We start from the raw sequence: 14,075 nt of genomic DNA on the forward strand, positions 1-14,075 counted from the left end.
TGCTGTGCTGTGCTGTGCTGTGCTGTGCTGTGCTGTGCTCTGCTGTGCTGTGCTCTGCTCTGCTGTGCTCTGCTGTGCTCTGCTGTGCTCTTCTGTGCTGGGCTGCAGAGATTTCTAACTTACTAGCCATGTAAATCCTGCTGATGATGGACACTCTTAACGTTGTGGGCAAACAATTTTGAGAATGAGACAAATATATCTGTTATTATTGGGCTGTTTTAAAAATTGAATTACAATCCTTGAAATGTCTTTGTCCTTGATATCCAAGCATAGGTGGGATATCTATTACTCTGAGGAAGTATATCAGCAATCTTAGAAAAAATAGCTTCTAATTCTAGCATAGTCATCTTACTGTTTCTAGAAAATAACCATTTTTGTAAAGTATATATCTTCTTATTGAAATTTGAGTTTGAGTCTAATTCGCTACTGAAATCTCATTGTAACATCTACCATCTCTTTAAAACAACTATATCCATAAAAGTTTTGATGACAATTTATTTTTATTTTTGTTTGTTTGTTTGTTTGTTTTTCAAGACAGGGTTTCTATGTGTAGCCTTGGCTGTCCTAGAACTAACTCTGTAGACCAGGCTGTCCTCAGAAATCCACCTGCCTCTGCCTCCCAAGTCCTGGGATTAAAGGCTTGTGCCACCACTGCCTGGCGACGGCAGATTTTTTTCTTAAATATTGTGAGTACTTGTGCTTTCTCAAGTTCATTTGAGAATAAAGTTGGGCTACTTCTGAACTAAAATTAACACTTACTATTTTTTTCCTAATTCAAAATATTTTTGCTGAAATTTGAATTTAGTAACTTAATACATTTTTCATCCTATGACTCCATGTCTTATTCCTCTAAATATTTGAAGAAATTTTTTCTGCAAACCAAGCAGAGCCCAGTGGCTCTCCTTAAGAACTCTTGTGGAGGCTCTGTCTTCTGGAGACTTAACTGCAGAGTCCATAGCATTGCCTTCATGGAAAACAGAAAGTTCCATCAAATACCCGCAGTGTTTTTAAGATCCCAGTGGTAGTCTTCTGTTCAGACTGGCCTGGGAGAGTACTTGCAGCTTTAACACAGAACACTTCACCTCCTTCCAAAGCTGATTGTAACAATGTACTGCTTTGAAAATAGCAGCTCAGCAAGCTTTAATAAAATCAATAAAGTTCTCAGTCCTACAAAGCTTGATTGATAAAGCGAGATCATCACAAATACGCATAAAACCTACCCAGAAGGGTCCGCTTTCTCGTTTGAATCTGAGCTGTCAAGCTGTTCTGCCTTCCACTGTTGTCTCGGAGCTTGGTTACAGGAGGTGTTCCTGTTTGTGTGCTAAGAATGATCATTTTTATTGCTTTTCTGTCCTTGAGTGTCATGAAAGTGGAGACGGTTGCAGACACTGGGAGGCGGGGTATTTACTCTGCATGCTCTCTCGGTTTTCTTGGACAGTCTAATACGAGGGAGTCTGAAGGTCGGCTTCTGTTTGTCATGCTGGATCTAAATGCCTAGTGGACCATTCGCAGCCTCTTCTCTGTGGGAGTCACACATCTGTTCCTCAGGACATGCTTGATGGCGAAGGCCAGTCCATACCCAGAAGGGTGAAGAACACACACAATGTGTGGCTTCTTTCTTTCAGTTTAATATTTTAAAATGAGCAAACCTGTGTGATTTTATTTAAGAGATAAAATGATCTCTTAAATATATACATATACATATATGCATTTATATATACATACATGTAAATGTATCATAAATATACACATAAATGTTTGAATAGCTGTTGCTAGAAAAGAAATTATTTCTATATTTAAATGTTTATTTAAAATAAAAAGATTAAGCAGGAAAGGAAATAGGCAAGGATTAGAAAAAAATTCACATAGAGTTACAATTACAAAAACTTGATGAAAAAGACCCAATTTATTCGTATCTGAAGTGAATGCAGCGCTGTTTGCCTGGCATAGACTAACAGGCCCTCAGTAAATATTTACTTACTGAGTAAAGTCACATGTTCTACCCACCAAATTGGCAAAGGATTGTTAAAACAATATAAATCTATAAACCAAGGCATTGTATCAATTAATTAGCAATTTGAACAAGGAATACGAAGCATTTCTATTTTACACTTTTTTCAAATAAGTTATTTGGGTTGTGTTTGCTTTAGCTTTTTAAAATAATTTCACACATGAATGAAAATATCAGTCCACAGCTTTCGTACCTCCTTCACTCTGCATTCCAATTCCACCCGTGTTCTGCTGCTCCCTCTCAAATTAATGATCTCTTAAGTTGTTATTTTATATGAATACATATACATTTATATACATATACACATACATGTATACATATGTATGCATATATTCACATACAGAATGTATTTGTATAAGCATATATATGCATATGCACTATATATATGAAGGCAGAGTCATGTAGTGTTGCTCATAAGTATGTATTTTAGAGCTGACCATGTGGGAGCGATAACCTGTCGTGGGGCTTCTCTCTGTAAATGGCTGAATCTCTTCTTTTTTAAAATAATAGTATTATTATTTTATTTATTCACTTTACATCCCACTCACTGTCCCCCTCAACCATCACTCCCTCTCGCAATCCTTCCACCCTCCTCTTCTCCTTTGAGCTAGTGGGTTCCTCCCCCTGGATATCCCTCAACCATGGCACATCAAGTGTCTGCTAGGCTGGGCGCTTCCTCTCCCACTGAGGCCAGACAAGGTGTCCAGCTAGAAGAAGAACATATCCCATGTACAGGCAACAGCTTTTGGGATAGGCCCTGCTCCAATTGTTTGGAAGCCACATGAAGACCAAACTGCACATTTTCTACATATGTGTAGGGAAGCCTAGATCCAGTCCCTCCTGGGGTCCAGGTTAGTTGATTCTGTTGGTCTTACCGTGGAATTCCTAACCTGTTAGGGTTATAATCCTTCCTCCTATTCTTCCATAAGAGTTGCCAAGTTTGACCCACTGTTTAACTGTGGGAGGATGCCTCTGTCTGAGTCAGCTGCTGGGAAGAGCCTCTTAGAGGACATCCATGCTAGCATGCATAACAGAGTATCATTAATAGTGTCAGGATTGGTGCTTGCCGATGGGAAGGATCTCAAGTTGGGCCAGTTATGGGTTGTCCATTCCCTCAGTCTCTGCTCTATCCTCACTTCCTGCATTTCCTGTAGAGAGGATGCATTTTGAGTCTAAAGTTGTAGGGGGGAAGGGAGTATTGGCATCCCTATATCTCCACCTGGCCTACCTCGCCACAGGAAGCAACCTTTCCAGACTTTGTATTCCCAATGCTATGAATCAAAGTTAAGGGCACCCCCATTGATTCTTTGGTACCCTCCAACCCTGGGTATGTGTCACTTCCTGGAGATGCCCCCTACCTATTCTCTTTGTCAGTTGCAGATTTTCATTCATTCTTATGGCCATCTGGCCATCCCCCAAGTCCTTCCCACATCCAACCCCAACAACCCTCCCAACTCTCCTCCCAATCCCCTCTCCCACAATTCCCTCCCTTATCTGCCTTCCACAACTATCCCATTACACTTCCACATGAACCTCAAGTATCCTTGCTTGTGCCCTCCTTCCTATGCAGCCTCCTTGGGTCTGTAGAGTGAAGCATGGGCATCCTGTAGTTTTGTGCTGGGTGATTTTCTGGCTAATATCCACTTATAAGTGAATACAAACCATGCATGTCCTTTTGGGACTAGGTTACCTCACTCAGGATGATATTCTCATGATCCACATCCACTTGCCTGTAAAATTCATGATGTCTTTGGTTTTTATAGTGGAATAGTAATCCATTATGTAGATATCCATTCTTCTGTTGAGGGACATCTAGGTTGTTTCNAGTTTCTGGCTATTACAAATAAAGCTATTGGTGTTCTGTTTAGGAAATTGTCTCCTGTACCAATGTGTTCAGGGGTATTTCCCTATTTCTCTTCAATGATACACTGTATCTGGTTTTATGTTGAGGTCCTTGATCCAGTTATTCTTGAGTTTTGTGCAGGGTGATAAGTATATGTCTATTTTTATTCTTCTACATGTAGACATCCAATCAGACCAACATCATTTGTTGAAGATGCTTTCTTTGTTTTCCATTGTATGGTTTTGGCTTCTTTATCAAAAACCAAGTGTCCATAGGTGTGTGGGTTTATTTCTTGGTCTTCACTTCGATTCCATTGGTCAACATGTCAGATTCTGTACCAGTACCATGCAGTTTTTTTTCACTATTGCTCTGCAGTACAACTTGAGGTCAGGAGTCATGGTTCCTCCTGAGTTCTTTGATTGTTCTGGATTATTTTGGCTCTCCTGGGATCATCATTTTTCCAATATGAAATTGGAATCTCCTTCTCTTGGCAGCCATTAATTGCTTATAGTTCCTGATCTAGTGTGAGCCTTGTCCTCTTTCCTTATCTGTGCTGGCATGCCAGTTAGAGCTATCACTGTGCTGGTCTTGGACACGCCAGTGTAGTGCGCGTTTATCAGGGTATCTTCACTATCACATATGGAAGACACTGTCCTAAAGAAGATGCCCTGACCCTCTGGCTCTCACATGGCTTCTTTTCCATCTTCCACCAGGCTTCCTGAACCTTAGGTGCACAAGTTTTGCTGTAGATGGATCAACTGGGTTTGCCCGTAGTTAGCTGGACTCTGCCATTTGACCAGTTGTCTATTTCTTTAAGAAGTCTCTGCTGTGAAAAGAAGCTTCTGCAATGAGGGTGGAAGGTTTGCATGTCTGTATTTAAAATGTGCACTAGTTCAGGAAAGTAGCCAGAGTGGGCTCTCCGCTAGTTAGCTAGGTGTACCAAGCATAAATTTCCTCCTTCTGAGTAGGCCTAGAGCTTCTTTCTGGGATGGTCATTATGTGGTTCACAAGCTCATGGATGCAGACTATAGACTGCTTTTCTCCATTGGAAGCATCCCTAGCACCTTTCCAGTGCCATGAAAGTCGCACCTAAGAGAGGAGCCTTCCAGGGCAGCTCCAGCTTGATTTTTTTTTCAAGTGCTGTATCTGATGTGGATGGTGTCGTGCACAATGCCTTCTTGCTTTCAAGGTCAGGGAAGCAACCCAGGGCAACAACAGTGGCCCACATCGTTCTAGAAGTCCTTTCAACCCCCCATGACCAATAACAGGAATGGAGATTTCCCAGGCCTGGCATTGAGATGTTGTTATTTTCTGGCCTTTGTGAGTAAACATTATCACTGACACAGCATAATTTAATTGGTTTAAGCTGTATACATATCTATATACATAGGCTTGCATATGTATTTTATATGTGTATTTTAAGTCAACATAAAATAATACATTCCCTTATAGCTTTCTCAAACCTCCTTAATGTCATTCTCCCCTCCCTCACTCCCTCAGAATCTCCCTCCTGCTCCTTCCATAGTAAGAGGCCCTGTGTTGCTTTTTCCAATATCCCCCTTAGAGCTCTTACTTCTGTGGTCCATGGTCCTTTGTATTTTCAAGATTGCAGAGCTTATTCCCAATCTTAACATTTAATGCTAGGTTAAGGAAGAACATGTAGTGTTTTTACTTTTAGATAAAACTCAAACTGGTAAAATACTTTAGAACACAAGATACCTACTGTGAACAAAGTTGCATTTTTTTGAAACAAATTCACAATACTGTTAGTATAAATAACAAGCAGGACGCAAGACTGTATAATATAATATGAATTGTTATCTCCAGTGAGAACATTTCCTCCACCATAAATACAAATAAAGATATAAAAGAGCCATGAACCACATATTGTGACTAAAGTCAGTGGGCAAGAGGTATGGCTTCCCCTCCATGGCAAGATTATTAGGAAACTCCGAGAGAAGAAAGTGCTGACCCACTCTGTCATGCTACTGACATTTGTTAATGTTTGTAGTTCTCTCAAAATATTAATTAATTTCTTCCTCTACAGTTTATCTACGTTGCCCAGAAACCACTAGCTTCCTGGAATTTTTATTAAGAATTCCATATTCTTGCCATGTTTCTCAGATACTGAGGCTTCTGCCAATAAATCCTAATAAATTTTTCACTTCTTTTCTTTCAGTAACATCCTAGAGGATCTGATTCAGACTCAAATTAATCACCGATCAGGTTAATGGCTCCTAGGAGTTTACTTCCGATAGCCCATATTATATTAAATCAAACTTGATAGTGAGCTAGATCATTGCTCCGTTGGGTTTTCATAAAAGCACTGGTATTTAATATGATTTATGACAAGTTTTCTTCTAATATCTTTGCTTATTGTGTGCTTTCATTTTAAAATATTTTGTGCCAATGGCACTGTTCAATATCTATCACACGTTTAAAATATTTTATAGGAAACGTTTACGGTAAAATATGTCACATTTTTATTATAGGCACACAATAATGAACAGGAGCCATTTAACTTACAACCAAAATATTAAGATTTTACATAGTTTTGAAAAATTATATGTGCATGTGTACATCTTGCTTATTAAAAAGATAGCTGTGTGGCAGCAGGGCCAGGAGGCTTAAAGTGTGATTCTTTTTAAGCTTTGCAGCAAAGGGGCAGCTCTGGGGAAACCCTTTGAAGCACACGCTGAAGATATAGCCAGCGTCGCAAGTTTCATTGAGACGAAGCTCGTCACATGCTACCTACGTATGCGGAAGCCTGACCTTGCCCTGAACCACGCACACAGGTAAAACAAAATGCGAAAGGCTAAGAACTGTGCATACACATCTGGGTTTACCTGGTAGCCTTCCATTTCAAAGATTCTGCATCGCCTGGTGTACAAATCTAAGCAAATCACAAACCAGGAAGCCCATAGAGGGCTCAAACCATAGAGGAAGGGGGAAAAAAAGCAGAGGTGGGTGTTCACAATGCAAGGGCAATTGCATCAGAAAAGGAAGAAAAATGAGAATAAAATAAGCAGAGGAGACAGTGAGGGGAAGGAGAGCTTGTAAAACTCCAGAGGACATGGGGAACAGACAGGAACGCAGACTGTTGATGCTTGGTGCCAGCATGATAGATTGAGAGGACCCTGGCATTCTCCAGACAGCTTTCCAAAGGCATGTAATCTCTGTTGTTATCTCTGTCCTTAAAGGTTTGCAATTCGTGTTTGCATCCTTCTCGAGAGTTCTGCATGGCTCGGTAACTATGTGGATTTCTACAATCTCCATGGTTACTCGGCCTACCTTGCAGGCTATAAGAATGTACCTGCCCCACAGTCTGCTTCCTAAAGGTCTTCCTCTCATGATGAATAATCCATGGGAAGCTACAGCAAAGATGAGTGGATTGTACTGCACTGTTCACGGGCCTCTCTCGTTGACACGATGGCTCCCTCTTGCCTAGCTTGTTGCACCAGTCTACTGAGGTCTTTTGTGCTTTTCGTTTTCTAAGTCTTCTTCTTCTTTTTTTTTTTTTTTTTTTTTTTTTTTTTTTTTTTTTTTTGGTTTTTCGAGACAGGGTTTCTCTGTATAGCCCTGGCTGTCCTGGAACTCTATAGGTCAGGCTGGGCTTGAACTCAGAAATCCGCCTGCCTCTGCCTCCCAAGTGCTGGGATTAAAGGCGTGCGCCACCACACCCGGCAAGTCTTCTTTTTAATTAGATATTTTCTATATTTACATTTCAAATGTTATCCCTTTTCCTGGTTTCCCCTCCAAAAACCCATTATCCCCTCCCCATGCCCCTGCTAACAAACCCAGCCACTCCTGATTCATGGCCCTGGCATTCCACTATACTGGGGTAGAGCCTTCCCAGGACCAAGGGCCTCTCCTCTCATTGATGACTGACTAGGCCATTCTCTGCTACATATGCAGCTAGAGCCATGAGTCCCACCATGTGTACTCTTTGGTTGGTGGTTTAGTCCCTGGGAGCTCTGGGGGTTCATATTGTTGTTCCTCCTATGGAGCTACAAACCCCTTCAGCTCCTTGGTTTCTTTCTCTAGCTCCTTCATTGAGGACCAAGTCTTCAGTCCAATGATAGTCTGCAAGCATCCACCTCTGTATTTTTCAGACACTGGCAGAGCTCTCAGGAAACAGCTATATCAGGCTTCTGTCAGCAAGAACTTGATGGCATCTGCAATACTTCTGGGTTTGGTAACTGGATATGGGATGGATCCTCAGATATGGAAGTCTATGAATGGTCATTCATTCAGTCTCTGCTCTAAACTTTATCTCTGTAACTCCTTCCATGGGTATTTTGATCCCCCTTCTAATAAAGAACGAAGTATCCACACATTGGCCTTCCTCCTTCTTGAGTTTCATGTGGTTTGTGAATTGTATCTTGGATATTCTGAGCTTCTGGACTAATATCTACATATCAGTTAGTGCATACCATGTGTTCTTTTCTGAGTGAGTTATCTCACTCAGGATAATATTTTCTAGTTCCATCGATTTGCCTAAGAATTTCATAAATTCATTGTTTTTAATAGCTGAGTAGTACTCCATTGTGTAAATGTACCACAGTTTCTGTATCCATTCCTCTGTTGAGAGACATCTGGGTTCTTTCCAGCTTCTGGCTATTAAAAATAAAGCTGCTATGAACATAGTAGAACATGTCTCCTCATTACCAGTTGGAACAGCTTCGGGGTATATGCCCAGGAGTGGTATTAGTGGGTCCTCAGGTCCTGTGTCCAATTTTCTGAGGAACCCCCAAACTGATTTCCAGAGTGGTTGCACCATCTTGGAATTCCATCAGCAATGGAGGTGTGTTCCTCTTTCTCCACATCCTTGTCAGCATCTGCTGTCATGTGAGTTTTTGATCTTAGTCATTCTGACTGGTGGTCGTATCTCAGGGTTGTTTTGATTCACATTTCCCTGATAACTAAGGATGTTGAACATTTCTTTAGGTGCTTCTCAGTCATTCAGTATTCTTCAGTTGAGAATTCTTTGTTTAGCTCTTTACCCCATTTGTAATAGAGTTATTTGGTTCTCTGGAATCTAACTTATTGGGTTATTTGTATATATTGGATATTAGCCCTCTATCAGATATAGGATTGGTAAAGATCTTTTCCCAATCTCTTGGTTGCCATTTTGTTCTCTTGACAGTGTCCTTTGCCTTACAGAATTTTTGCAATTTTATGAAATCCCATTTGTCAATTCTTGATCTAAGAGCATAAGCTATTGGTGTTCTGTTCAGGAAACTTTCCCCTGTGCCCAAGTGCTCGAGGCTCTTCCACACTTTGTCTTCTATTAGTATCAGTGTATCTGGTTTTATGTGGAGGTCCTTGATCTACTTGGACATGAGCTTTGTTGAAGGAGATAATGGATGAGTTTGCATTCTTCTACTTTCTAACCATCGGTTGAGCCGGCACCGTTCATTGAAAATGCTGTCTTTCCACTGGATGGTTTTAGCCCCTTTCTCAAAGATCAAGTGACCATGGATTATGGGTTCATTTCTGGGCCTTCAATTCTGTTCCATTCATCTACTGCCTGTCACTGTATCAATACGATGCCCTTTTTATCACAGTTGCTCTGTAGTACAGCTTGAGGTCAGGGATGGTGATTCCACCAGAGGTTCTTTTATTGTTGAGAATAGTTTTCATAATCTAAGGTTTTTGTTATTCCAGATGAATTTGCAAATTACTCTAACTCTGTGAAGAATTGAGTTGGAATTTTGATGAGGATTTCATTGAATCTGTAGATTGCTTTCATCAAAATGTCCATTTTTACTGTATTAATCCTGCTGATCCATGAGCAGGGAGATCTTTCCATATTCTGCGATCTTCTTCGATTTCTTTCTTCAGAGACTTGAAGTTCTTAACATACAGATCTTTCACTTGCTTAGTTAGAGTCACACCAAGATATTTTATATTATTTATGACTATTGTGGAGAGTGTTGTTTCCCTAATTTCTTTCTCAGCCTTTTTATCCTTTATGTAGAGGAAGGACACTGATTTGTTTGAGTTAATTTTATATCCTGCTACATTGCTGAAGTTGCTTATCAGGTTTAGGAGATCTCTGGTGGAATTTTTAGAGTCACTTAAGTATACTAACATATCATCTGCAAATATTGATAGTTTGACTTCTTCCTTTCCAATTTGTATCCTTTTGATGTCCTTTTGTTGTGTAATTGCTCTGCTAAGATTTCAAGTACTATATTGAATATGTAGGGAGAGAGTGGGCAGCCTTGTCTAGTCCCTGATATTAGTGGGATTGCTTCAAGTTTCTCTCCATTTAGTTTGATATTGGCTACTGGTTTGCTGTATATTGCTTTTATTATGGTTAGGATGGGCCATGAATTCCTGGTCTTTCCAAAACTTTTATCATGAAGTGGTGTTGGATTTTGTCAAATACTTTCTCAGCATCTAATGAGATGATCATATGTTTTTTTTCCTTTGAGTTTGTTTATATAGTGGATTATGTTGATGGATTTCCTTATATTGAACCATCCCTGCATTCCTGGGATGAATCCTACTGGATCATGATGGATGATTGTTTTAACATGTTCTTGGATTCGGTTTGCAAGAATTTTATTGAATATTTTTGCATCAATATTCATAAGGGAAATTGGTCTGAAGTTCTCTATCTTTGTGTGGTTTATGTATCAGAGTAATTGTGGTCTCATACAACAATTTTGGTAGAGTACCTTCTGTTTCTATTTTGTGGAATAGTTCAAAGAGTATTGGTATTAGGTCTTCTTTGAAGGTCTGATAGAACTCTGCACTAAACCCATCTGGTCCTGGGGTTTTTGTTGTTGTTGTTGTTGGGACACTATTAATAATTGTTTCTATTTCTTTAGGGGATATGAGACTGTTCAGATCATTTATTTGATCCTGATTTAGCTTTGGAACTTGGTATCTGTCTAGGAAATTGTCCATTTCATCCAGATTGTCCAGTTTTGTTGAGAATAGGATTCTATAGTAGGAGCTGATGATTTTTTTGGATTTCCTTGGTTTCTGTTGTTATGTCTCCCTTTTCATTTCTGATTTTGTTAATTAGGATACTATCTCTGTGCCCTCTAGTTAGTCTGGCTAAAGGTTTATCTATTTNGTTGATTTTCTCAAAGNACCAGCTCCTGGTTTGGTTGATTCTTTGTCTAGTTCTTTTTGTTTCTACTTGGTCGATTTCAGCCCTGAGCTTATTTCCTGCCTTCTACTCCTCTTAGGTGAATTTGCTTCTTTTCCTTCCAGTACTTTCAGATTTGCTGACATGCATCTAATGTAGGCTCTCTCCAGTTTCTTTTTGGAGGTACTCAGAGCTATGACTTTGCCTCTTAGCACTGTTTTCATCTTGTCACATAAGTTTGGGTATGTTGTGACTTCATTTTCATTAAATTCTAAAATGTCTTTAATTTCTTTCTTTATTTCTTCCTTGACCAAGTTATCATTGAGTAGAGTACTGTTCAGCTTCCATGTTTATGTGGCTTTCTATTGTTTATGTTGTTATTGAAGACCAGTCTAAGACCTTGGTGATCTGACAGAATGCATAGGATTATTTCAGTCTTCTTGTACCTGTTGAGGTCTGTTTTGTGACTGATTATATGATCAGTTTTGGATAAGGTCCCATGAGGTTCTGAGAGAAAGGTATCTTGTTTTGTTTTAGGATAAAATGTTCTATAGATATCCATTAAATCCATTTGTTTCATAACTTCTGTTAGTGTCCATGTGTCTCTGTTTAGTTTCTGTTTCCATGATCTGTCCACTGATGAGAGTGGGGTGTTGAAATCTCCCACTATTATTATGTGAGTATCAATGTGTGCTTTGAGCTTTAGTAAAGTTTCTTTTATGAATCTGAGTGCCCTTGCGTTTGGAGCATAGATACTCAGAATTGAGAGTTCATCTTGGTAGATTTTTCCTTTGATGAATATGAAGTGTTCTTCTTTATCTTTTTTGATAACTTTAGGTTGAAAGTTGATTTTATTCAATATTCGAGTGGCTACTCCAACTTGTTGCTTGGGACCATTTGCTTGGAAAATTGTTTTACAGCCTTTTACTCTGAGGTAGTGTCTGTCTTTGTCCCTGAGGTGGGTTTCCTGTAAGCAGCAAAATGTTAGGTTTATGTAGCCAGTCTGTTAGTCTATGTCTTTTTATTGAGGAATTGAGCCCATTGATATTAAGAGATATTAAGGAAAAAAGATTGTTGCTTCCTGTTATTTTTTGTTTTTTTTGTGGTTATCTTCTTTTTAGTTTGTTAAAGAAGATTATTTTCTTGCTTTTTCTGTGGTGTAGTTTCCCTCTTTGTGTTGGAGTTTTCCATTTATTATCCTTTGAAGGGCTGCATTTGTGGAGAGATACTGTGTAAATTTAGTTGTGTCATGGAATACCTTGGTTTCTCCATCTATGGTTATTGAAAATATGGTTATTGCTGGGTATAGTAGTCTGGGCTGGCATTTGTGTTCTCTTCGGCTCTATATGACATCTTCTGGCTTTCATAGTTTCTGACAAGAAGTGTAACTCTAATAGGTCTGCCTTTATATGTTACTGAACATTTTTCCCTTACTGCTTTTACTATTCTTTCTTTGTTTAGTGCATTTGTTGTTTTGATTATTAGATGAAAGAAGGAATATCTTTTGTGGTCCAGCCTATTTGGAGTTCTGGATGCTTCTTGGATGTTCATGGGCATCTCTTTCCTTAGGGAAGTATTCTTGAAGATATTTACTGGCCCTTTAAGTTTGGAATCTTTGCTCTCTAGTATACCTACTATCCTTAGATTTGGTCTTCTCATTGTTTCCTGAATTTCCTAGGTGTTTTGAGTTAGGATCTTTTTGCATTTTGCATTTTCTTTTTTGTTGTGTCAATGTTTTCTATAGTATCTTCTATGCCTGAAATGTTTTCTTCTATTTTTTTATTCTGTTGGTGATACTTGCATCTATGACTCCTGATCTCTTTCCTAGATTTTCTCTCCCCAGAGTTTTCTCCTTCTGTGATTTCTTTATTGTTTCTACTTCCATTTTTACATCCTCGATGGTTTTGTTCAATTCCTTCACCTGTTTCGGTGTGTTTTCCTGTAATTCTTTAAGGGATTTTTGTGCTTCCTCTTTAAGGGCTTCTACCTGTTTACCTGTGTTCTCCTGTATATCTTTAAGGGAGTTATTTACATATTTCTTAAAATCATCTATCAGTATCATGAGATGTGATTTTAAATCCACATATTGCTTTTCTGGTGTGTTGTGGAATCCAGAACTTGCTGTGGTGGGAGTACTGGGTTCTGATGATGCCAAGTAGTCTTGGTTTCTATTGATAAGATTCTTGCATTTGCCTTTCTCCATCTGGTAATCTCTGATGTTAGATGTTCTTGCTGTCTCTGTTTGTACCTTGTTTCTCTGTGGGTCTGTAAGCCTGTGTCAGCACTCCTGTGAGACCAGCTCTCTCCTGGTGGAACTGTGGAACAGCCCAAGCTCTGGGTGCAGATGGTGACTGGAAGGATCCTGTCCAAGCTGCTCCACTGTTCATGTACCCCCGTGTGCTCCTTGTCACTCTGCTCCATAGAGTTATTGGAGAGAAAGTGGCTATCTCACCTCTGAGCCCAGGAGTAAAAGCACTCCTGGGAGAACAGGAATCTCCTGGATCAACCTCAGCTCAGGGGTGCAGATGGTGGACTGGAAGGATCATGACCCAGCTGCTCCACTATTCCTGTTTTCCACTCTCTCCTGGCTAGCCCTGCTCCACACAGTTATTGGAGAGAAAGTGGCTCTCTCACCTCTGAGCCCAGGAGTGAAAACACTCCTGGGAGAATAGGTCTCTCCTGGCAGGAGCCATGCACAGAGGGCTGTGGATCAGCCTCCCCTCGCTGGTGCAAATGGCTAATCGGAAGCTCATTTTCTAAGTCTTATACCCTCACACTGTTTTGTATACAAATGGCAAAACTCTGTCACTGTGAAACCCAAATCCCTTCATGTTAGTAGTTGCTGTAAGAATATACCATGTTGGTGGGAGATCTGCCAACACTGGAAAGTCCATTCCAAACGTGGCTAGGATGGGTTGCCACAGCTCTCAAGTCACTTGACTTGACACCCAAGACCTTCAGACAACAAAAGCTCTTTGGAACTCATAAGATAACCCTGAAAGAAGCTCTCCCATGTAAGTAAACTGCAGAACCCAAACCCCAAAGGAAAATTCTTCCTTCACTAGTCTATCTGGAAACATTTTCCATAGTCATAGCCCAACTCAATAATAGGATAC

General features: G+C 39.9%; 1 protein-coding gene across 1 annotated transcript in view; it reads left to right on the forward strand.

Moving 5' to 3' along the window:
• Spata16 (spermatogenesis associated 16) overlaps positions 1-14,075 on the forward strand; it is a 302,163-nt gene that overhangs the window by 77,963 nt on the left and 210,125 nt on the right. The window contains exon 3 of the mRNA XM_021196748.1: positions 6,504-6,649. Coding sequence (XP_021052407.1) covers positions 6,504-6,649 — 146 coding nt within the window. The remainder of the gene's footprint in view (positions 1-6,503; positions 6,650-14,075) is intronic.

This window comes from Mus pahari, chromosome 4, assembly GCF_900095145.1.
Source record: "Mus pahari chromosome 4, PAHARI_EIJ_v1.1, whole genome shotgun sequence".
Taxonomy (NCBI): domain Eukaryota; kingdom Metazoa; phylum Chordata; class Mammalia; order Rodentia; family Muridae; genus Mus; species Mus pahari.